We start from the raw sequence: 25515 nt of genomic DNA on the forward strand, positions 1-25515 counted from the left end.
TAAACAAGAATGGTTTTACTAATGAACCTTAAGAAGGGTTTCACTGAAATTTTACACACATTTTCTTTCCTCTTCTTCTGAAAAATCTAATGCACATTCAGCCAGCAGCTCACTGATTAAATGAGTTGCTTTGTGCAATATGAAGCTCTGGCTATGTAGTCACTGCTGCCTGGAAGGCACTGTCTCTCTGTTATCTGCACACAGGCCGGGTGACAGAAATCTGGAAAGTCTTAGCTCTCTGCTTTACAGGCAGCCAGAACCTTAGAGGACTCTGCTCAACTGCTATGCTTCTGACCTCCTGTTCATGGTCTCTTAACTCTGCATGTAACTCAATTCAGCAAACATATATAGGGGTGCCACCACGTGCGGGGCATGCTGCCAGGTCTGGGGGAAATAGTCAGGGACAGACAAAGCACTTGCCGTCAGGGACTCAGAGTCCAGTATACACACATAAGACAGATACGCTCCAAAATGTGCTTTGATGCTGCACAGGAAGCACGAGCACCAGGAGGCGCGTGGTTCACAGGTTGGCAAGCTGACTCCCACGCATAGGGACATGTTCGGGAAGCCTGCTCTGGGCACAGCTGTGCCCCGGTCGCTTCGTGGTTCCAGCTGTGCACCTGCAACTCTTCCTTTCTGGGTCTCATGTGCAGAAGACAGGCTTGTCAAGGTCTGCTCTTAGCAAGAGTAACGGAGGCAGCTGCCAGCACTTGTGGGCTCCTCCTATCAGCCGGGCACTGTGCGGAGTGCTGGAGAGACCCTGCCTCAGTTTCCTGGCACTCTGTGAGGCTGGCATGCCCTGTTCTCGAGGTAGGAACTACAGACAGGAGCCTCCCTCTGACGTGCGGACAGGGACAGTTAGCAGAGGGGGAATCAGACCCGTGAAGGAAAGTCTATCTCCAGCCTGAAGTGGAAGCCAAGGAGAGCAGAGGAGAGTGAGGATCACTTCTCTGCTCCTTCTCAGCCAACCCTTCCGGGGTCTGGCCAGTTCTGCCTCGTATGGGGACACAGGACATACTTTTGAAACCATACAGTTAGATTTCACCATAAATTCCTCTCTGTGCCTGGGGGAAATAGTCAAAATCCTCGTCTGTACGTGCATGTCTATTGCATGCCTGTTGCCAGATGCTCACGCCCGCGCACGGGGCATGTGTGTATGTACACAGACACATTTATGATGGTTCTCTTTGTCCTGTCCTGATATTTCTGAAGTCCTTGGTAGGTAAGCCGTGTCTTGCCTGGCAGGCCCTTGGGACAAGCCCCAAGAGTGCTGATCTTCAAAGCTAGGTGCAGGGCCGTGTGCTCGCAGCCAGGGCAGGCTAGTTCTATTCGTTCAGCCTTTGCTCACAAAGACACAACCGCCACAAAAACAACACTGGGCTCTTAAGAAACTTCGGGGAGGGACAGGGACCATTGTGGCTTAAGTTAGATACATGACTCCCAAATGTAGATTGTTCCTAAGGGGAAATAAATAAATCAAAGCAAGGGAATTTGCAAGCAACACGGATGGTAGTTTTGATTATATACTGTTCGTGCAGCCAGAGGCAGAACATTCAAATTACAAAAGGTAAAGATGTGAATCACGCAGCACAGACTTGCAACCAGAACCATCTCCAGGTTTGTGTTTCTGGTTTTCAGGGCCATTCCCGTCAGAATGTTAATTTACACCTGCTGGCCCAGGTGGGGCAAAGGAGACGCTCGCAGATTGAAACGAAGTAATTAAAAAGGACACAACACCGGAAAAGGAAAAAGTCATCAGAATAAGTGGAAAAATTCACAGAGACCGTGCTGGTCTTCATCCCTCTCCTCTACCTCTTCGGAGGATGTTTATGTGACAGATAATTTCCAAGCAGGGCTAAACCCATGGCGTGCGGACAATAGGGCTGGGGCAGCGCCGCCACCTCCCCGCGCCTCTTGTGAGTTCTCGTTGGTGGCCTTGGAGAACAGCCGCCAGCAGGGTGAGTGAGAGGAAGGCTCTGGCAGGCGGGGGCCCGAAATCCGCATCTCTTTCTCTGCCAGCTCACGCATTGTGCAAGCCCGACACACAGAGTTCATGCACTGAGGTGACACCATCGTACTGACAAATGGGGGGGGGGTGGCCAAACTCCCAGCGCCACCGCAGATGATTACAATATCAAAATATTTGTCCTCAAGAAGCACTTCCATGCTGCACACAGATTTTGCTGCCGCTTGATTTTGAAAGCTTGCCATCGCTCACATGGCAAACCTGGTGTTCAAGGGCCTGCCTGCCATGCCCCACAGCATTGGGTTTTGCTTCAGCTGAATTTTGTGTGTCCTGGGACCTCGGAAGAGATCACACTTCCATGCTGCAGCCTACGTGGCATTGCTCAGTGGGGTTCACAGAAATCAACTCGCAAACGACGGAGAAACATGTCATGTTAACTTTTCACGGTCATGTGTAAACTCTTGCTCTGGAGACGGAGTGACACTCAGGGCTGGTGTCTGACACAAGGGCTCGAAATTCAGCTAGTGTCTCGCGGTGGTTGAGTCAGACAGCTTCAGGTTTCAGGGATCACCTGTGTTGAAGACATAGCATCCTTTATATGCCCTGTGGGCATGAAGCTTGGGTGAAGGTTTGAGAGGTTTGGCATAATTCACAGATTACCAAGTACGAAGGAAGGAGCTCAGCTTTGTTAGTTTTGCCAGAGTAGCCAAACTATGGGAAACACGAGGCAGTGTACAGGGGCTGTTGCATTTGTGCCCAGCTTAGCTGAGCCAGGATCCCCACGGCAGCTCTGGGTACCACGACATCTCTCAGACTGATTGTCAATGCTTGTCATCTCATTGTGATTCCAGAGGTCCCGTGATGAGTTTCAGCGAAAGCTCAGATTACGTTCTGATCCAAGCGCCAACGGAATACCTATGTCTCATCTCTTCTTCTATATTTGGCATTTAGGAAACTCTCTTACACACAACTTCATATCCCATGGAGGGACATGTACAGTGTCTTATTCACAGTAAGTGGCCAGCTGATATTTTCTGGTTAAATGATGGATGCAGAATTCATTGATGGGATGCATCCCCTGGGAACTTGTGAAGCCGGGTGGACTCAGTTCAGAGGCTGTGGCACGTTCTTTTGAATGACCCCAAAGTTGCCAGTTGTCTGTCTTAAAGACTAGCTTTGGTTTTTAGAAAGTGAAAAAGATAATCTAGAGCTAAATTCTGTAATGAAGGAATTGCAAGTTTGTCAGCTGCGTCAACTGTCCATAGCCTAGCCTATTAGCAAGGAAAGGGTTCTAGATTTCTTAGGCATCTGCCACAGAAAGATCATATTCTAAGGGGCATTTGAGAGTCTCCCAAGCACTTGTCCTCTCATTGGATAAGTTTAGAGCTATTCAGTATCTGAGGAAGGCCGGTGTTACAAGTGTCTTGCACAGAGATACTTCCAAAATGTCGAGTTGAGTAAGCCAAGCACACTTCCCATGCTGTTACACACAGGCTCTCGCTACCACTGGTTTTTATTTCCTTCAAGTGGACTCTTCTTGTGACTTAACCTTTTCGCCCCCACTTTTATTTAATCTGCAAAATAAGGCAACAGAACTAGATCTGAGGTTTTCAAAGGGAGTTCCTGAGAGCCTCTTAAGGACTGCTAATTCCATGCTGGACATCCAAGTGAGCTTCCTTTTGAATAAAGGACCCTGTGGCTTAAAACACATTATAAAATGCTGGGATTAGAGGATCTCTAACCTTCCTTCTGCCCCAACATTCTATTCATCTAAAAATATTCCCGACATCCTCCAGCTAGAAGTCCTCAATTTTGTGAATTATTATTGTTATTAAAGATTTTAGTTATTTATTCATGAGAGACACAGAGAAAGAGGCAGAAACACAGGCAGAAGGAGAAGCAGGCTCCATGCAGGGAGCCCGATGCCGGACTCGATCCCTGGATCCCAGGATCATGGCCTGGGCCAAAGGCAGACGCTCAACCACTGAGCCACCCAGATGCCCCTGTGAATTATTTAATAATTATTTTACTGCTTTTATTATACTGACTGCTTTCTCCTTGAATTATTGTCTTTGTGAGCATATACCATTTCAGCAAGCTAAAGCCCAAGCCCTGGAGGGCAAGGTTTTCAGGAGCATGGCACATCAGGCTCCCAGCAAATGGAGCACCTTTGACTAAACATTTTTTTAATGTTTAATATGTTTTTTTAATGTTTTTTTAAATGTTACCATTCATAAATGTTAACACATTTATTAAAACATAAAGATCTCTTGGGGAATTTTTGAATATAAAAGTCATTCTTTGCTTTGGGATGGTAACGGCAGAAAAAGAAGTGAGAAAAGGAAACGAACACAGATGTTGGAACTTGGGTAATCATTGTTCTAGAAAACATCAACAACACTGGGGAGAGAAGAGAAAGAGCAGTGATACTTTTACAAAAACAAAGTGAATTTTGTGTGTGTGCATGTGAGCATTGTGTGCATGCATGAGTGCGTGCACATCTACATGTATGCATGTGCATCTGTATGCACTTGTATGCATGCATGTGCATCTGTGTATATGTACATGAGCACATGTGTGTGCATTTGTGTGTATGTGAATCTGCACGTATGTGCGTGAGCTTGCATGTGCATGACTGTGCCCACCTGTATGTATACATGTGCATCTATATGCACCTATGCATGTGTGGGAGTGTGCACACCTGTACGTATGCACATGTATCTGTGCATGCGTGTGTGTATGTTCTCACATGCATGCATATGAGTGTGTGTTGTCCACACTGACCCACAGTGTGTTACTAAAACTCAATTTTTAAAAACTATAAAAATAAAATCTCTTCCCCCCAATTTCCTCGACTTTGTCATGTCAGTGAGCAATTTAGACTAACTTAAACAAAATTAATGATGTAGAACACCACAACAAAATACTTTCTAACACATCCGTGAATGCTCTGTGGAGAAGAAGTAGAAAATGTAATTTGAACAGCCACATGAGTGACACTTTTAATTAACTTTCTCCTGCTTTAGTAGCTGTGTTGTTAAAGTGTGACCGAACAGATGTTCTCTCTGCAATACCAGCCCCCCAGCTGCACATTATTTTTATTTGAAGGCTCAGTTCCCCAAGCGGGCTGGGACTGGGGGCGAGGGAATCGGCGTGCTCCGTAGGAAAAGACTTCCAGAAGGGATAGAAGGAAACAAGCCAACCGAACGCATTACCTCCCTTGGTCGGGGGGTCCCCTCACTAAGCAAGGGGTACATCTTAGCAGCAGAGCCTCGGGACCTCCCGCAAGGCGAGCAGAAGGGGCAGAGATGAAGGCCCCAGTAACTCAGCAGGAGCGGGCCCGGAGGATGGGCCTCGGCTGATGTGGGCGCCTCAGAAGTGAACCGGGGGTGGGGCGGGGGGTGTAGGGGGTGTAAGCCTTCCCAGGGAGCATCTGTGAAGGTCACATGGTGTGCTTCGAGGAGCTCCTGACACTCCCCCTGGCCAGGACACAGCTTCTTTAAAATCACAGGGCACCAGGCATTGCTTTTACCTCAGCTACAGCTTTTTATTTTTTTTTATTTTTTTATTTTTTTTAATTTTTATTTATTTATGATAGTCACAGAGAGAGAGGCAGAGACACAGGCAGAGGGAGAAGCAGGCTCCATGCACCGGGAGCCCGATGTGGGATTCGATCCCGGGTCTCCAGGATCGCGCCCTGGGCCAAAGGCAGGCGCCAAACCACTGCGCCACCCAGGGATCCCAGCTACAGCTTTTTAAACAAGACAGTATTCACAGGTGTAGTGGAGGGGCGTTGTGCTTGACTATTTTTCACGGATTTTGAGACACCAATGACATTGAGATGAACCACTGGTTTAAATAAGATTTTACAGAGATGGGGAGAGTCTTACCAAGAGTGTGAGAAGCACATCCTGGAAGCAAGGAGATGGCTTTTCACACACTCCCTATCCAACAATGCCAGCTGTGCCAGGATCATGGGGTGGGTCCAGAAGGCAGAGTCTGGCAGGTGCCACCCCACAGTTTCTAATTCACAGGTTTGTGATGGGACCTGTGAATGTGCAGGTCTAGCTGAGCCTGTGCGCAATTCTCTGAGAACCACTGCTCTGAGGTAATAAGTTGGAGTGGGATTTTTGGTGGTTGAGGAAGGGTTTGGAGGAGTCTCTACCTGGGGACTGTATAGGTTTCCCAGGGCTGCCATAACAAATTTCCACCAACTTATGGGATTAGGACAATAGAATTAACTGCCTCAGAGTCTGGAGGCTGGGAGTCTGAGACCTAGGTGTCAGCAGGGCCCGGCCCCCTCTGACTTGCTCAGGAGGGTCCTTCCACTTCTGGTGGTGGCCAGCAGCCCCTGGTGCTCCTTGGTCTACAGACACAGTACTGCACTACCTGCCTCTGCTGTCACATGGCATCTTCTGTCTCCTGTGTCTGTCTCTTTCTCTCTTCTTATAAGGACACCAGTCATTGGATTAAGGGCCCACCCTATTCCAGGAGGACTTCATCTCAATTAATTACATATGCAGCAATCCTATTGCCAAAAAAAGTCACATTCGAAAGTACTGGGGGTTAGGACTTCAGTATATTTTTTGGAGGTCGGGGGTGAAATTCAATGCACAATAGGGACCTAGAGGTAGGTCTTGCTTTCTTGTCAGAAAAGCCGCATACCCTACACACTGACCCTGTTTGCGTAAGGCATTCCCTCCTTCCCTTCCCCCAAAGAAACTTTCTCATATCCATGTTACTTAGCTTAATTTTGAGATTCCCCAAGGCCAGTGACATACGGCACAGATGCAGGTCACCATCAGAACAAACTCCCTCTGGGCACTTGTGCCCTGTGGCAGTTATGCTGAGTGTGCTCTCCTTAGAATCCTGCTGTGACTGTGTATAGACAATGGCTCCAAATCCCATAAAAGAAAAAAAGGGCTCTTCTGTTTCCAGGTCCACAAATGATGATCATTTTTGCAATGGCTACATAAAACTTTATTTTGGTTAAAAGCATAGTGTTCATCTTGTCTGAGCTCACTCACGTAAAACCACGTGACCCCAGTTTCTGAGCCGTGGTCTCCTCACATGTAAAATGTGGACAGCTATGCCCTTTATAAGGACTAAATGAAGTAGATGTTCTTTGCAGTTCTTGGTCATTGCAAGAGTGAAATAGATGGAAGATGTTATTAATAATTATTAGTAATGTATACAGCCTTCAGTAGCAACTGGGAATTCAAGGGAGACAGAAGTTTGATGCTATGCTTAAGATCTGAGGGTAGTGGGGGGTCTGGTTGCCCAGGCAAAGTAATATTTATCATCTGCATGTTTCTTCATTTTGTTACAATTCAGAAACAGCTGAGGTGGTCTATCTGGGGTGAGGACAGACTGCTCTGAGGACGGACTCCCTCTCGCCATCAGTATGAAGATGTGCACACCTTCCACGCCATATACAAAAGTCCAGATCCTGACCCAGATCTTCAATATCCACTTCTGCTAACCATGAAGACTGCAATCAACTGCTTCTTATACCCAGAAAGTAAATAAAAATCCTTTATCTACAGATGTAGTCTGTGATAAAGTTTGGTCATTTTGGCCTAGTTTTTGCACAAAATAGAAGCATAATAGCTATTAATAACTGACAGGCCAGGGCCTGATCTTGGAGACCCGGGATCCAGTCCCATGTCGGGCTCCCTGCATGGAGCCTGCTTCTCCCTCTGCCTGTGTCTCTGCCTCTCTCTCTCTCTCTCTCTCTCTGTCTCTCATGAATAAATAAATAAAATCTTTTAAAAAAATAACTGACTTCTATGTAAATTCTCATCACCAGTCATCAGAAACAAGAGGTAGAACTACTCCCCACTATTAGAGGGAAAAGGTGACAATAGTTGAAGGCCCCACCTCTCAGGTATGAGTCAGACCTAGGGCAACAACAGTAATATCATCATCGACACCATCATCATCATCAACACCATCATTATCATCATAGTCATCAATAGCACTGTCATCAGTATCATCAACAATAACATCATTAACAATGAATAATGGAACCACTGTCATCAATAGCACCATCATCAACGTCATCATCATCACAATCACATCGCCATTATCACCATCCTCATAATCATCAATAACAGCATCATCATCAATAATATCATCAATGATGGAAAACAGCAATATTATAAGAAGCAACACCATCATCATCACCATTATCATCATAATCATCAATAATATCGTCATCATCCTCAACAACATCATTAACAATGAATAGCAGAACCATTGTCATCAATATCATCATCAACATCACCACCATCACAATCACATCACCAATCATCACCATCATCATAGTTATCAATAACACTGTCATCATCATCATCAACAATAACATCATCCATTCCACCACCACTAGGTTCTGCTACGAGGGCTTTGTGAATAACAAATAAGTTAATGTTTATCACAACCCTAACAGGCAGGTACTATTATCTCAGTTTCATAGCTAAGGCAGCCAAGGCACAAGGAAGCCACTTCCTGTTGCTTCCTCCTTGGTGAAGGTCCACCTGCTCTTCTTCCTCTCCATTTTTACCAGTTACCAAATCCGTTGTTTCCTGGCTACCTACAGCATTTATAGTCTTTCTCAAGTAATTTGCTACATTCTGCCCTTTATTGTTCTCCAGCCCGGGGTGTTTGTCTTCTTGAGAGTAAGCTCCATGACGTGGGGGATGTAGCCCATCCCAGCTGAGGCTCTTGCTGGCTCCCTTCCCCTGCTTGTCCCCTAGATGGGTGTCACGAATGGTTACTGTCACTAGACCTTGGGCTACTTGAGGGCAGGGCCTCTCTGTCTTGCTCATCACCTGCCTAACCTACAGTTGGTATCTGGTAGATAGTGAGCACTGGAGAAAGACCTCTTGGTTTGGATGACTGTTTGTGGCCCCCACTGGGTGGTGGACAGATTCAGGACAGGTGGTGTGATTTACACACTGAAGCGGGCAGCAGACTCTGGGAAGTGACCCATACTGCACCAACCCCACAGCAGGCCCAGAAAGGCAGCTACTAACATGCAGGGCTGCAGTGCCCTCTTGTGTCTAGAGCTTCACTAGGGCTCAGTATACAAGTCTGTGGAGGAAGCATTTGAGGAAAGCCATCAGCAAAAATGTTAGTCTGTTCCCGTGCACAAGAGATAGCAAGAGTGGTATTCACGGGCACCTGGAGAATTCAGGTGTGGAAAAAATCCTGATTCTAGCCCTGCTTGGGCCCCTAATTAACTATGTGCTTTTGGATAAGATGTATAAAGGGTCTTAACATTTTTATCTGCAAAATGGGTGGTGGCTCTGCTAGTGAGAAAGAAAACAGTGAATTGGACTTTTAGAGGAGGCTTCAGGTCCTAAATCTACGAATTTTTGTTAGGTAGAGTCTCACCACACATCCGTGACTTCCCCGAGGTCAAGGATGATGCCTTATTCAAATAAATACAGTCAGTTCCAGCAAAGTTCCTAGCACACAGAGGATTACCTGGTCCTCCCACCCCCCTGCACACATCTCAGTAATGGCACTGATCACATGAAATGACATTTCTGGTAAGGGTACTCCTCCCCTCAACACAAGTGCCTCAAGGCCGGACCTCCAATTCTTTGATTCCTTAACACCTTGAGGCATACAGCAGCTGCTTGATAATTGTATTGGATTAAGGTGAAAAGGTGAAAGGTGAAAGGCAAGGTGAAAGTCAGAACCTGTCTTAATGACATGAGGCAGAGGGTGAAGGTGCTGCTCCCTGACATTCTAATGATTCTATTGAGAAATAAACCAGGCAGGATGGATATTACTCTGTTTCTGAATTCCTTAGATTCATGTCCAGGTAGGGACTGACAGCAACAAAGTATACAATAGGTGGCTTTTTAAAAGGTGGTTTAGAGCACTTTATTATCATCCAATAGCTGTCTAATGTGGTGATCTAATACCTTCTTTTGGGAAAAAAATTAGTGGAAGCGAAAGCAAATATAACATTTAGCCAGATGTCTCTGCTCATTTTTCTTTGAATATGACTGTTTACGAACAGGGATGATCCTACTTTGTCTCCTTGGGAGAGAAAAAAGTTGCTGACTTCTTTGGCACCACATTTCCTGAAGATAGTGCTTTGTAAGAAGTGTTGCTCCTTTTTTGAAATTTTTTTTTGATCCTCTCTGCCTTTGCCCCACCTTCTGCTGCCATTTTGGCTCTTTTGTTGTTGGACAGCATTGAAGTAGACAACTGCTGTTCCATGTTGAGGTATTAAACTCTCCACTATACTGAGTGCGGAATGTACAGGATTGGGATCACCTACAATTTAAATGATTACTGTAGCTCCCATTCTTATAATTAGCATGCATTTACATGTTGGATATGGGATAAACTCCTAATTGTAGGTCTCTTGTTGACTCATTTCTGTAACAGCAACTCATCATTAGCATGCAAATCTAATGGTAGATTTGCATCTACTACCATTAGTAGTAAGAGTAGTAAGATGAGTGGCCCAAACCACCATCTTGTATATTCTCACACAAACATGATCCATTTTGTTTGTGAACCTATGTAACTGGTGTGCATGAAATGGACAAAACTTCTGGGAATGAAAATGTGTCTTCTGAGCTTTGTCATTCCCCTTTTTCCTTAGTAAATCTTCCAGGTTTCTTTCTTTTTTCTTTTCTTTTCTTTTCTTTTCTTTCTTTTCTTTCTTCTTCTTCTTCTTCTTCTCTTCTTCTTCTTCTTCTTCTTCTTCTTCTTCTTCTTCTTCTTTTTTCTTCTTCTTCTTCTTCTTCTTCTTCTTCTTCTTCTTCTTCTTCTTCTCCTCCTCCTCCTCCTCCTCCTTCTCCTCCTCCTCCTCCTCCTCCTCCTCCTTCTTCTTCTTCTTCTTCTTCTTCTTCTTCTTCTTTTTTTTTTTTTTTTTGGTTCTTGCTTTGGGTACATTGTGCCAAGCACACAAAACTTTCCATGGCCAGCCATTATGTTAATTGGGACACATGTGAGAAGAATGGTGTTCACAGAAACACCAGTATGGTGGCCAGACAGCATGGGGTCTGGTGCTGCTGCTACTACTGACTGGCTCTGTGGTTTACCTAAGTCATTAACAGCTCTGTGCCTTGGTTTCCTCAGCAATAAAGCAAGAAAAGTGGAATTAGCTATCACTATGGTTCGTTTTGGGATAACTTTCTTTTTTCCTCCCATGGATCAATGCTTCAAGTCAATGATGGCAGGCACTGACTGTGCCAAAGAGCTTCCTGAAGCAGCAAAGAAAGATCAATTTATGGTTAGCTGAGTAAGTGATAAATACCTTACATCTTTGGCGACTATTTATGTATGGTGTAGTGGGAAGAATTTGCTAATATAAAAACGGCCTTATTCAACCACGTTGGACAGTATGAAGTAAGTACAAGTACTTTCCAAATATTCCTACAGATCAGTTTTAAAAATTATCATGGATTCATGAGTGTTCAGGGTTGGATCCTTGAGTCTTAAACATATCCACTTCTCTTATGGCTTGCCTCTGGCTATTTAAGGTTTGGTTATTCAGTGCTAACCAAGAGGGAACCTCATAATTGGGACCAAAATCCAATAAGAAACTCCCCTTGGCCATCCAGTGTATTGGTTCGAGTAGATGTCAGAGGCCGGTCACCTGTGGTTCAGATATCCCTTGCTAATGCTTTGCTTAGCCAAAAGGAACATGTTTCAAATTTTAGTTGGTTTCCAACATTCAGAAATTTGATTTTTATATAAAAATACGAGTTTTTAAGCTCTGTTGAAATATTTTAAGATCCAGAAACCAGTTTCTGAATGGTGACAATTGACTGGAGCTGAGGAGCAGCTGTTCTTTTCAGACTCGTGATGTTCTCTCCACCCCTCCCATATGCCCCACCACTCCCCGTTATAATCTGCATAGTGGGATTCACTCACAGACTTTCCCTCCCTGTGCCACCAAGCATCTATGTATGCTAGTGTTCTCTTCAACAGTGAGGAAGGGAAGGAGCAGAAACTCATGGCCAGAGAAACATCTGGTCTCCCTTATTCCTTTTCTTTTCCAGTAGCATCAGTAATTAAGTTTAGGATTGATTCTTTTCATGTCTTATCTAAAATGGAAACTTTTGTTGGGAGCCAGCTATACATTTCCCATCTAATACTTGTAATTCATCTCTACTAGGCAGTTAATGTCCCCTGGTTTAAAACAAAAACAGCACCTACTGTTAGAACATGGGTGGGAGAGATGGATAGATATTTTGCTGGTGGTCAAAATATGCCAGCAGTATGGTTTAGGGTGAGGATTCTTTCAGTCCAGTGCCAACACTTCCTTATCTCCACCTATAAAACAAAGTTTTCACTAATAACCTCTAGATGGAAAAATAAAATTGACTTTGTCCAAGGATCTTTTTTAAAAGAATAACCCAGATTATGAACGAGGCTCTGACATGATCAGAGAGCTGTCCAAGGCATCATGCCCTGTTCAAGGCATCATGGGGTGAGGCAGAAGCAGCAAAGTACAGTTTACCCTGGACAGTTGAGGTGTGACTTCCTGAGATTCACTGGCTGTTGGTGAATCTCATAAATGCCATACTCCATTAGCTGACAATCATCACGTTTTTAAAAAAGACAACTGAATAAAATGTGCCTAATACGAGATTTTGACATCACAGATGCAATGGATTTTGGTGATGGGATACAGAATGCACTTCAGATCTCTCCATGTGTTCAGTATTGAACTGTATGTGGCCAGAGATACCAGATGTTTGGAGAAGGTGCCGAATCTGCCTGGATGCTGGGAGTTTCCCTATAATTGCTCTACTGCATCTGTATTGGAAAAGAACAATCATCAACTCTTACACTGGCAAGAATATAAGGTCATAGAGTCCCCCAAAACTCCAAGGGCTCCTCCCAAGACATCTCCATCACTGGCCACATAGTTTCTACCTGGAGAGCTCCTAGGAAGAAGTTCTACTGTATGTACATTCAGGGCATGTAGAGTTACAACCATAGGATGATGCTTATAACCCTTCATGGCTTTTCTGGGTTACAGACACAGTTCCCTAAAACTTCATCCACAGGCCTCAGTGCTTCTCTCTGAAGAAACATGTAAAGTCTGCTAAAAAGGTCTCTCATGACTTAGAAAATTCATTCAGACCAATCTAGTGCATGTAAAAATATGATTTAAAATTGCATATTGCATTTTTAAAAAAGATTTTATTTATTTGAGGGAGAGAGATAATGAGAGAGAGCATGAGCAGGGAGGAGAGGGAGAAGCAGACTCCTCGCTGAGCAGGGGGCTCAATGAGGGGCTCCATCGCAGGACTCCAAGATCCTGACCTAAGCCAAAGGCAGAACCTTAATAAACCGAGTCACCCAGGTGCTCCTCTGCATTATTTTTATGTTGGAATCCTCTTCCCTTGTTTACAACATTTCTGCCTAAAAAAGGAAATCTGTAAGCGCACTTCTATGAGTGATGGCAGGAAATAATGTCTTAAAGAATATTTTGGTTTTCCACATCATGAGAGATAGCTTCCACAACACCTTAAGGAGGGCACATGAGTTCTTTTCTGGGAAGTTCTTGAGTAGAATTATGACTTTGAATTCAGTCTATGTTGGCCTCCAAGTATATTTAGTGTAGCTTTTATTTATTCCTTCAAAAAATATTTATTGAGAACCTGCTATGCACTATGTATTGTTCCAGGTACTGGGCTCAAAGAGGTGGGTAAGACAAAGTCCCTGCACTCACTGAACTGATGACATTCTATGGGCAAGACGGGCACCGAAACACATCTGCAAAAATATCAGCAACAGGAGTGAGATGTGCTAAGGGGAAACTGAGGCCAAGTGAGGGGACAGAGAGCACCAAGGAGGTTGGGACAGGTGGAGCAAATGTGAGCAGAAATGTGCTGGGATGGATGGTCCATGGGCTTGGACTGGTCTCCACGTCTCCTATACACGCGGTGCCCATCACTGCCCCAGAGCACCACTGGGTTCACTGAGCATTCATGTGTCAACTCCACACATATTCAGGCTGTGATATGGTTTCTGTATAGATGCCAATGAACTCCTGCCTTTGGGGAGTTTAGTGCCCAGGAGGGAGAGATACAAGACACAACAGCATGAAAGAGGCAAGAAATGCTCTCAGAGACCCGACGACAGAGACTAAGAGGATGGATCAGAGAAAGTTCATGGGCTTGGACACTGGAGGTTGTGAGACATCTAACAGGTCGAGAATGGGTGGGTGGATAGTTTTATAGGTAGCGAAATAACATTAGGAACTTCTCAGACATCTCTTCCAGCAGTGGCTTTAAAACAGAAGCACAGCAAGTGAGAGTGTGGCTGGGATCTTGTGCTGCTGAAGCTGGTGGATTCGAGGCTGTCACTTTGACCTGCATTCTTGAATCAATCAGTTCCAAATTTACTATTTATCAAGACAGTCTCAGTGACTTCTTGGATTGATCTGCAAAGTCCATTCTATACTTCTGAACTAATAAAATATAATGCCAATACGGCATCATTTTTATCTGTTTTGTGTAGTGAAGTCCCTTTAACACTGCCCTTGACAAGGGGCGGGCAAGGCTGCTAACCATGCTTGAGGATCTCTGGCCTGACTGCAGGCTCCCTCTGGAGCTTGAGGAGCAGTGTGAGGTCTGTCTGTTGGTCAGCTGGCCAGCTGTTACTCTCTCGTATATGATAGGCATCTGCCCCCTGTCTGTGGCAAACAGGATTTAAAGCAGGTAAGAAAGATATAAATGCAGAGATAAAAATAAAACTAGCTTAAAATGGATAGGTGGGAAAAGTAGAACAATGTAAAAATAAAGATTAAAAAAAAGAGAGAGAGAGAGAGAAGACATCCAGGAAACAGGTTAGAATGTCAAGTGCGTGCTCTGGGGACCTACACTGTGGGCCATATGCCTCCCTTGGAGCTCTCCAGCAGCCAGCACAAGGGATCTACAAGTATTTTCTGCCCCCTTCCCTGTGTGCGCTGCCTCTTTGCTCTGTGGATGGCGTCCTTGGCTGTGCACAAGTTTTTCCATGTCACGAAGTCCCACTTGTTTATTTTGGGTTTTGTTGCCTGTGCTTTGGGTGTCATGTCCATGAAATCACTGTCAAGACCAACATCATGAAAACGTCCCCCCGTTTGTTCTTCTAGGGGTTTTACAGGGCCAGGTCTTTTTTTAAAAATTTTTTATTTATTTATGATAGTCACAGAGAGAGAGAGAGAGAGAGAGAGAGAGAGAGAGAGGCAGAGACACAGGCAGAGGGAGAAGCAGGCTCCATGCATCGGGAGCCCGACGTGGGATTCAATCCGGGGTCTCCAGGATCGCGCCCTGGCCCAAAGGCAGGCGCCAAACCGCTGCACCACCCAGAGATCCCTACAGGGCCAGGTCTTATGCTTAAATCTTTAATCCATTTTGAATTGTGCGTGTGTGTGTGTGTGTGTGTGTGTGTATGTATGTATGTGCACTATTGGTGGGAATGCAAAGTGGTGCAGCCACTGAGGAAACAGTATGAAAGTTCCTCCAAAAATTAAAAAATAGAATTACTATCTGATCCAGTATTCCACTTCTTGAGGATTTATTCAAAGACTACAAACACACACGCACCTCTGTTTATGGCAGCATTATTTTCAATAGCCGAATTATAGAAGGGGCCCAAGTGTACATGGATGGATGAATGGATAAAAAAGATGTGATATATATATATATATATATATGTATATATATATATATATATATACACACACACACAGTGGAATGTTAAAGAATGAAATCTTGCCATTTGCAATGATGTGGATGGATCTAGAGCCTATTATACTAAGTGAAATAAGTCAGAGAAAGACAAATGTCGCATGATTTCACTCATATGTGGGATGTAAGAAACAAAACAAATGAACAGAGACAAATGAAAAAGACAAAATGAAAATGAGACAAACCATGAAACAGACTCTTAACTACAGAGAACACACTTATGGTCACCAGAGAGGTGATGGTTGGAGGGGAGGGGGGAAATAGGTGAGGAGGATTAAGAGCACACTCATCAGGACAGGCACTGAGTAATGTAGACAACTGCTGAATCACTATATTGAACACTTGAAGCTAATAAAACACTGCATGTTAATTATACCGGAATTAAAATTAATAGCTTAATTTTAAAAAAAAGAGATAAAAGAAAAAACTGACTCAACAAAACATATGCCCTTTCCTAATTTTGTTTAGTTTAAAAGAAAAACTGAATAGAGGGGTCATTATAAGCCTCACCCTTGCCAACACTTGTTGTTTTTTGTGTTTCTGATTTTAGTCATTCTGACAGATGTGAGGTGATGCCTCATTGTGGTTTTGATTTGTAGTTCCCTGACGATGAGTGATGTTGAGCACCTTTTCATGTGTCTGTTGGCCATCTGGATGTCTTCTTTGGAGAACTGTCTATTCATGTCTTCTGCCCATTTTTAACTGGGTCATTTTTTGGGTGTTGAGTTGTATCAATTCTTTATATATTTTGGATACTAACCCTTTATCAGACATGCCATTTGAAAACATCTCTCATTTTGTAGGTTGTCTGTTAGTTTCACTGACTGTTTTTACTTTTCTTTTTTTCCTGGTAATCATCTCCTTCATTGATCACACTATATATCCTAGGCTTTGGCTTTCACTCTAAATGTGATCTGTTTCTACTTACTCTTCAGTGTTTTGTCTGCTGGTAGCCCCTTTCTCAGTGACCCAGTGGTGCTATTTATTTTTTGATTTTATATTTCTTCTACCATTAATGTAGAAAAGAGAGAAATGTAAGTGCTCAGGAAGCCATTCTGAAGAAAAATACACTTTAGGAAATGTGATGTGGTGGTCAGGAGCAAAGTGGCTGGTTGGAGAGACAGCTTGAAGGAAACTTGACCCGTATAGGCTCTTACTTGCTGGAGTTGGGACAGTGGCATGAAAGGAGAGTGTGGGTCATAGAGCTGTTATTGCACTGAGTGATATTATTTATTGTCAATGGACATTTCAAAGAGAACATTTTCAGGAAATACTTCTCATTTTGCGGAAAGTACCCTGTTACGTGGTGCTGGCATGGCTTAGACACTTGCCTGATGATGGAGAAGGCATCAAGTGGGAAACTGAGAAGTTTCCCTCCCAAGGGAGATACTTGTTTGGTTGTTACCGAGGAGCAACAGGGCTCCTAGTGAGTGATTTGCTTAGAGTCTGGTAGCATTTACTGATGAGTTTAACATTTTCCAAAGTATTCATGTAAATTATACTATGATATAACCTGCCCTGAGAATCCCTCTCCTTGTTCTTGGTACCCACAGCCTCAAAGGGAGTAGCTCCAAATGTTTGAGAGTTTGAACAGATGTTCTTCCTCACAAACACACCAGCAATGCTCCAAGGAGTCTCACTTGGTTCCAAACATACACTTGGACAAACTCAAAATTAGAAAGGGCAGCCCAGGTTAATGCCTTGGAAACTTCGTGTAAGAGATGTCTAGGGGATTAGGTAGCTTGTAGAAGCAAACCATGTACTTTTCCCTTTCCAAATCTTGTTGCAGGGGATTGATACCAACCTATACGTTTGAAGCTAATAATATAGTTTTATCAATGAGGATACAGATTATTTATTATTTTTCTAGCCCTGGCCCATTATTTATAGTTATTTGAAATAATTTCAATGGAGGAGAATATTTAATGCCTACATCGGGCCAGGGTGGAAGAGGGTGCATCTGCTTAGAAATGTACACTGAAGGAGTGGGTATGAACCAGCCAGCATTAGCCCTGGGCCATTTTGAGGGATCTAAAGCTATCTTCTCCTCATTCTAAAAGATGTATGACTAACAGCTGTGCTTCAGTTAGAAACCTTGGGCAACAAGCTTCCCTCGAGAAAATTTCTGTAGTGGTGTCTAGATTAGTAGGCATTTCCACTGCTTCCAGTGACAGGTATGTGGCATGTGGGCACCACCTCCTGCCTCACTGCTGCGTGTGGCAGACATGACCAACCAATCGTTCATGACGTTCTCTCTCACTGAGCTTGGACTTGGCCAAAGTATCCTTCGAGTCCACAGCACTGCAGCCAGTGACTTCCAGTGAAGTCAGGTTGGCCTGTGAGCCTGACACTTATTTTTCATCCCTGTCCTTCATGGCTTTGTTTTGACTAAAACTCAGGGAGAACTAACATAAGACCTCAGTGTGCATTTCCTCCCTCAGTTACAACCCCCAAGGTCAGGATGTGGTATCTGGGAGCACTGGGGATCTGACAGAGTAAAGGCAGAGGGGAAATGGCACAGAGAGAGAAATTACCCAGGGCTGAAGTTAGAACACATGGTTCCTTCCTAAATTCTGCCAAAAAAAAGGCTATGGAGGGCCCCTTTGGTATATGTACTCCTGAAACCACCAGGTTCTTCAATTCCATGCCTAACAAAGGGGTGACTTAAGGTTCTGTGATTTGGCAATCACAGTCACTTCTAGAACTTTCTACCCTGCTAATGAAAGGGCAGATCCAGGGCTTCCAGCCCAGTGTGGTATAAGATGATCTTCACATTTGGAAACAGTGAGTAAGGGATTTGCTTTGTTAATTTTGCAGAAGTGAACCATCTGTAGTATTAGCCTCATGTTCTAGACGCTGAGTCAGTAGTTGGTGGACATCCAAGACACTCTTCATTGATTACTAAGATGACAATGATGATGATGGTGACTGTGGTCACAACAATATTACTTGTCATTTATTACACATTTGCTATGCATCGGACACCATGCTAAGCACTCTACACTCATTATCTCCATCAATCTTGATAACAACTTTGTGAGACAGGTAGTGTTGCTGCCCTAATATTCAAGATGAGGAAATGGAGGGTTTAGCAAGGCCAGCCAATGTGCCCAAGTCACAAAGCTAGTGTGGAGGAGCCCAGCTTCTAGCTAGGTCTGTCTGATTCCATCCTTCACTGCTGTCTGTTTCCGTGATTTCTCTCTCTTGATGGCCCCGAGAGTGATGACAAAGCCCCAAGCATTTCATAGAACAGTAACTAGGAAAGAGTCACTCGCTTTACTTTAAGCTTACGTCATCATATTTTGTTTCAGTTTGACTTCAAGAGAGAGAAGTTTAGCTTGATAAATTAAGTGGCTGAATCTATGGTCAAATGTCTTAACCATCGAGAAGTAGCTCCTAAATCACAACACTGTAGGGGGCTGGAGGCTAGAACTGCAGCAGGACTCATAACACAGGCTGTTCCATTTTTCACTCAGAACAGGAAGAAAAGCTGTGGTTCCATCCTGGGTTCCAAGAAAAAGAAGTTCATTCATTAATTAAAAAATAATAATAAAACTGTTTTGGTATGGAACAGTAAATGCCTGCTTCATGCACAGGTCCCATTTTCCTGGTGGAGTTTAGGTGTTTCTTAGAAATAGGACTATGTCCTTCTGACAAACTCGAAGGAAATGAATCATGCTTGTGGGATTCACTTTGAAGAGAAAAATCCAATTCTCTAAACAGAGGCTATGATTGTAAAACTCAAATTATGTAAACGGGGTGCTTTGATTCAGTTGCTCAGTGGCTCTCGGAGTTGAATTCAGCTGGGGAGGAGGAAACCTTAACAATTTTTCGAAGCTCCACGTGATGTGAGTATTCATTTTGCCTTCTGACATGGAAGAAGAATCTCTGGAGAAAACATACACTTCTGCTATCATGCCTGTGTTATTTTCCAAAATATGATTTAGATCCCAGTGCTTTCATCAGCAGCCCCTCTCATTCCTTCTAGAATGTGGCTAAGCCATTAGGATCAGTCTCTGTCACAAAGTCTAATGTGGCTGCCCTTAAATTTGTGTCCCTGAGAAAAATAGCAACAGAATTTCTTATCTTTCTTACACAAGAAGGTGCTTTGGGTCACACAAGGAAGGTGTTGTGGGTTAACTGTGTCCTCCCCAAAAGATATGTTGCAGTCCTAACCCCAGTCCCTGTGTAGGTGACCTTATCTGGAAATAGGGCTTTGGAAATGTGATCAAGTTAAGAAGAAGTTGACTAGAGTAAGGTGACTCCTCACCCACAGCAGGTGTCCTAACAAGGAGAGAGAGATTAGGGCCCAGAGACCCAGGGAGAAGGCCACATGCCTACGGAGGCCAAGATCGGGGTGGTGCCTCTACAGGCCTGGGAACACCGAGGATTGCAGGCAGCCCCAGAAGCTGGAGAGAGAGGCACAAAACCAGTCCCCTCTCAGAGTCTCCAGGAGCCATCAGCCCTGCAGACAACTTGCTTTCAGACTTCTGGCCTCCAGAATGGTGAGAGAATCCATGTCTGTTGCTCTAAGCCCACCCAGCTTGTGGTAATTTGCTATGGCAGCCCCAGGAAATGAATACAGAAGGCGTGAGTACTTTTTTCCTTAAACATGATCTTGGGGTTGTCCAAGGCTCGAAGGTGGATGTCATAGCTCTGCAAGGAGCACAGCCAGGCTTCTGAGCGGGTGCCCCAGGACAGCTGAGGAACAGTGACAGTGAATAAAAATCAACCCTTGCCTCAAGAAAGCTCTGGGGAAGGTACAGGTGCTCACCGAGCGATCAGAGACAAAGCACCGAAGTGTGAGACAGTCTGTTCAGCGTGTGGAACTCTAAGATCTCTTTGTGTTATAGCAGAAACTGCAAGGAATCAGAAATGGGAATAGAAACATAAAATATAAAGAATGTACTTCTCAAATTGTGAAGAGCTGAACAAATATTAGGTATTTCTATCATCATCCATCTTACAGGGTCTGTGAGAAGACCAGTAAGTGTATAAGCCAAAACCTTGGTGATATTTCTGGGAAAACCATTATAAAATGTTACATCCTAACAGTATTTTGCATGCATCTGGCTTCACTGCCAAACCCTAGAGATCTGGAGAGAAACCTAAACATCTATATATTAAATAGGTGGGTGAATTTCCACAAGGTTCTACTGTATCTGGTGTTCCTCATGCATGTACGCAGTGATCACCTGAATCCCTGTCTTGTAGATATGAATACTGGCACAGGTGGAAGGGGCCTCACTAGGTTAGGAGTGGATGTGACCATTGCAGACATGACTCTTTACCTACGCTATTTTAACCTATTGTGTGCAAAAGTATAAAAAATAATTTATGCCTTTAAAATTTTTTACATAATAAAAATTCTTAAATGAATTAGAATGGCAGCTGGGTGGCTCAGTCAGTTAAGCGTCTGCCTTTGGCTCAGCTCATAATCCCGGGGTCCTGGGATCAGGCCACACGTCAGGCTCCCTGCTCAGGGGGGAGTCTGCTTCGCCTTCTGCCCCTCCCCCACTCCTGTGCTTGCTCTCTCTCTCTCTCCCTCTAGTAAATAAATAAAATCTTTTAAAAAAAGAGTGATAAAGAATTATAGAAATGACAAGCCTTGAGCAGGCACAGAATAAATGTTAGGGAAGCATCAGAGCAGACAGCACAGGATAATTAGCCTAAGGAAAAGGACTGTGATGATGAGGGTGGAGGTTACCCGTATGCCAGGGGAAGGATAATACACCAAAGGCCTAGTTACACAGCAGCGCTCACTGCAGACAAATGATGACTGACAATCAGCTGGGATGGAGCTCCCAGGCCAAACACCGTCATGTAGCTTAAGGGGACAGGGCCACAGCAGACGACCTTACTAGAACCCATCACAATGGAAGGTGCACAGGTCGCAATTTCACAATCCTACCCTATGGTCCCCAGCCTGGTGGACTCCCGAGGTGTCACCGCCTGTGGCTGCTCTGACTGAGCATCTGCTTTGCATGGTCAGTTCCAGCCTGTCCTAGTTCTAAACCCCCAGATTACAGCCTCCTCCTCCTCCGGCCAAACGGAATGGTTCACAACTCCCTGCGCCGGGGCCAAGCCGCTGTGAATGTGGAGCATTCACAGATTTCCCCTCCCCTAATTCCCCGAGAACCTCTAATGTCATCACATTTTCCTCAGCCCAAATGGGAAGGATTTTTTGTTGTTGTGGCATCTTAGGGGCCACATCACTGCACCCAGCGCTGCAAGAGTGGAGAAGGAAAGCCCCTAGAGCTAAGAGTGGGGACGTTATTTTGGTCAGAGGTTTATAGGCACCTCCAAAGCAGCTTTGGGGTGTCAAAGAAAGACACAGGGGAAGAAGTTTAATACATGCTTCTATGGGCTACACATTTGGGTCTACTTTAATCTCTGCTGAGAAATATGAGGTAAATAGAATTATTGAGACTTAGTTTTAGTTGTTAAATTGGACTTCTTCAATGCATGTCTCTGCTGGACAGGTGGGGGCTCACAGGTGGGGGAGACCCTCCATGTGATCTCAGTGCTCCTCTGGATGAACAGGGGCTCACAGGCCAGGGGGACCCTCCACGTGATCTCAGTGCTCCTCTTCCTCTTCCTCTCTCCTGGTTACTGCACTTCACACTCTGACTCATGCCCTCACCTCATCTGAAGTGCCACCTCATCCATGAGGATTGATCCTTCTTCCCCAACACCCTCCAAGCGATCAGATGCTCAGACAGTAGTCACTGTCTCCTGAAGCTTCACCCCACGGCAAGTAGCTGCACATTGGTGGTGGACAGTGGAGGCTGCTTGGCATCTGACCACAGGACCCTGACTAGCTTTTGTGGTGGCCAAATCCCTCCTCACCATGCCCTGGGTCTGAAGGTTGGCTGTTCTTGTCTTTGTATATTTACGTCATTTTAGAGAATCCCTTTTTAAAAATGAGGTTTTGATTGGGTTTTGGGGTGGACAAGGTTAATGTGGGCATTCAAGTTACTTAGCTAGAAAATAGGTTATCATAAAAGAAGTATTTACAGAGATATTTTGTAGACAAGAGGGTTAGTGTATGCTACCCTTAAGATGAGGCAACGCACTAAATATTTAAATGGATTTTAAATGACGTATCCTTGTCTGGGATGTTCTTTGGATTCCCTTTGATTTCTCCCTTCTGTATTTTATCAGGACATTTCTGTGTTTTTAAGTTCCTTCCTTCTCCTGGAGACAATATAGTGGATGTTGGATTGGGTGGCTCCCATCAGGCTGTCGTCTCAGCTCCTGGTGGTGTGGGCTCTGCCGCATAAACTTCCACATTTTCCCAAGTTGTAAGTTCCTAAAGATCTTGCTACGGGGCGGCAGGTGTCGCTGGCCTTGTATCCAGGAGACCTCAACACTGGTCCCTGTGCATCACGACTCACCAGGAGTCAGGGATCCACCAACCTCCGGTCCATTAACGAAGTGGACTGAGGCTCGGGTTCTTTCCTGCTCTGGCCCGTGACGTCAGCCCCTGGCTGTCTGCGTCCAGCACGCACAGGACAGAGGAGTCTGGTGCAGTAAACTTTGAGGGGTTTAAGGGGGCTGAAGTATTTCAGAGGCCCCCCATGTGTTTCTCCATTACCTTGGGAGAATGTCTGGGGCTGAGCCTGTGGTGGTCAAGGGGCTGAGTCATCCTGTGGTAAGGCTTTTCAAGATTTTCAAGACACTCATAAAAAGGATGAGCAGCTGGCAGAGGCTAACAAAGACAGTGCTCTAGCAAAATCTCCTTATTCTCCACCCACAACTTGCAGGACTAAATTGTTCCTGCCCTGGCCAGTTCCTCCTGGGATGTGTTCTTGTCCTCCGAGGTGATCTCAGCAGCTCTTCCTGGACACATACTTTGTAACCACCACACTTATTAGCACTTACTTTTTCATGGGTTCATACCTTATCCATCTGAGATATGAGGACAAGAAGCAAAGATACTGGTTTGTCCACCATGGGATGTGCCTGTGTGTGCTGACAGGTGTGTTCAGGAACTTTCTGGGATAAATTATCCACAAATTAAGTCACAGGTGAATAATTTTCTTCCTCTCTGAGACTTCTTTTATATCACCTCCATCCTTACATATGCATACATAGAAGTTGATCTTTGAAACTCCTTTATTAAGTTTATAAATAGCCTAGGTTCATCAAGGTGTGAGAGCTCACTCTCCTGCTTCCCAGAACTGCTTGCAGGAAGTGCACATGACCTTTAGGATTAAGTGGCACAGCATCTGTGGACACTGGTGGGCTGTAAAAACCCTCAGGGAGTGTGGGAGACCAACACTGCACCCGACCTACTCACGGGAGCCCTAGCCAGCTATTGGGCGGGCGCCCCCCTGACCTGGGATGTGCTCCCGCCATAGCCTCCCTGGCCAGCAGGTGCACCTGCCCACCGTGTCAGTGGCACTGAACTCGAAGCAGTCCTGCCACTTACCTTCACACTTGAGCAGGAAGAAATCTGCGCTGTGGCTGAAGGACGCACTGAAGTAGGTACAGTTCTCCACCAGGTCACAGGACAGGCACTGCCTGTTGAAGTTGCCCACCGTGTTGGCGCTGGGGGAGTGAAGACCGCGCAGCATGAGCCAGCGGATGAGGTGCAAGCCCCCAGCTCAGCCCTACAGGTAGCTGCCTGCTTTCCTCCCACAGGTGTTCTGGGGCCCCTGACGCTGCATGCTGGGCCTCTCTCCTGTCTTCCTGGGAATGCCCCCGAATCCTCTGCTCTGTTGTCACCCTCCTGTCCCCAACTTGGAAGAGCTCGCAGCGCTCCTGCTCTACAGGTGCACACTCAGTCACCTGTGCACCTGTGCTTCTATCTGGGCCCGTTTGCCCCCAGCATGAGGGGGCACTGTGCTCTTATCTAGGACTTTGCACCCAGGCCCTTTGGAGAACAGGAGATGGCTTTCCGGATCTCAGGATTCTCTCAGAGGGCCTGGCACCGGTCAGGAGCCCCAGGGATGTGGGCTGGACCAAACTCTGGCTGCTCCGGGGCTGGTCCCCCCGCAGAGTTACACAGAGAGGTGGTGCTTCTCGCTCGGTGGGGCCAGGGGTGCAGGAACCCCAGGACCACCCTGATCAAGCACAATTTCATGCCAAGAAGGCCTGAATGTGTTTCCAAAAAGGAAGCTGTGGCAGAGTCCTGGCACACACCTGGAGGGAGTCCCTGCCTGAGCACCATGCAGGGGAAGCGTCCATGCTAGGCCCAGGTCCCACAAGAAAGCTGTCTATGGGGCAGAGGATGGTTTGTACCACAGGACGGCCTTCGAGCATATGCATAGGGCAGAGAGAAAGGGCAGGTGGCCTGCCTTGGTCACCTTCCCTTCTGTGGGTGACAGGACAGATGGAAGTTATCCTGGCGGACCTGCACGACTACAGGGAGAAGTGAACCTGTGACCCCATGGATTTGCCGGAGTTTTCTTCCCTCTGAAAGGACTCCCCTGAGCCGCCCTTTTACACCCTCAGCATACGCCCTGGGGGTGGGGGGACACACTGGTCCACCTGCCTGACAGGGCTTCTCTGGTCCTTGCCATGGGGAGGGGAGCTGGCGTCGGCTCCATCCAGACTGTGAGTCACCCTCTCGGGCCCTAGGTGTGCAAGTAGCCCACAGCCAGCTGCCACCTCCTCCTAGTCTGGAAAGCATCAAGGAGGGAAGTTGCCCTATGTCCACCTCCGGGGGTCCTGCCTCAGAGCCTGACACATGCTCTAGGGGGAATAGTCTCTGAGGCAGGTGGCAGGACTCGACCCTGAAGAGGACAGACCCTGGGAGAAGTTTCCGTCCCAGGATTCAGACGGCTCCCTGCTCCGCCTTCTCTGAGGTTCTGACCTGACTGCGGT

General features: G+C 45.5%; 1 protein-coding gene across 3 annotated transcripts in view; it reads right to left on the minus strand.

Moving 5' to 3' along the window:
- DPP6 (dipeptidyl peptidase like 6) overlaps nt 1-25515 on the minus strand; it is an 821668-nt gene that overhangs the window by 42536 nt on the left and 753617 nt on the right. For all 3 annotated transcript variants that reach the window (XM_055334558.1, XM_055334556.1, XM_055334557.1), the window contains one exon: nt 24119-24237. In XM_055334558.1, coding sequence (XP_055190533.1) covers nt 24119-24237 — 119 coding nt within the window. The remainder of the gene's footprint in view (nt 1-24118; nt 24238-25515) is intronic.

The sequence above is a fragment of the Nyctereutes procyonoides genome, unplaced genomic scaffold (assembly GCF_905146905.1).
Source record: "Nyctereutes procyonoides isolate TBG_1078 unplaced genomic scaffold, NYPRO_anot_genome, whole genome shotgun sequence".
NCBI lineage: Eukaryota > Metazoa > Chordata > Mammalia > Carnivora > Canidae > Nyctereutes > Nyctereutes procyonoides.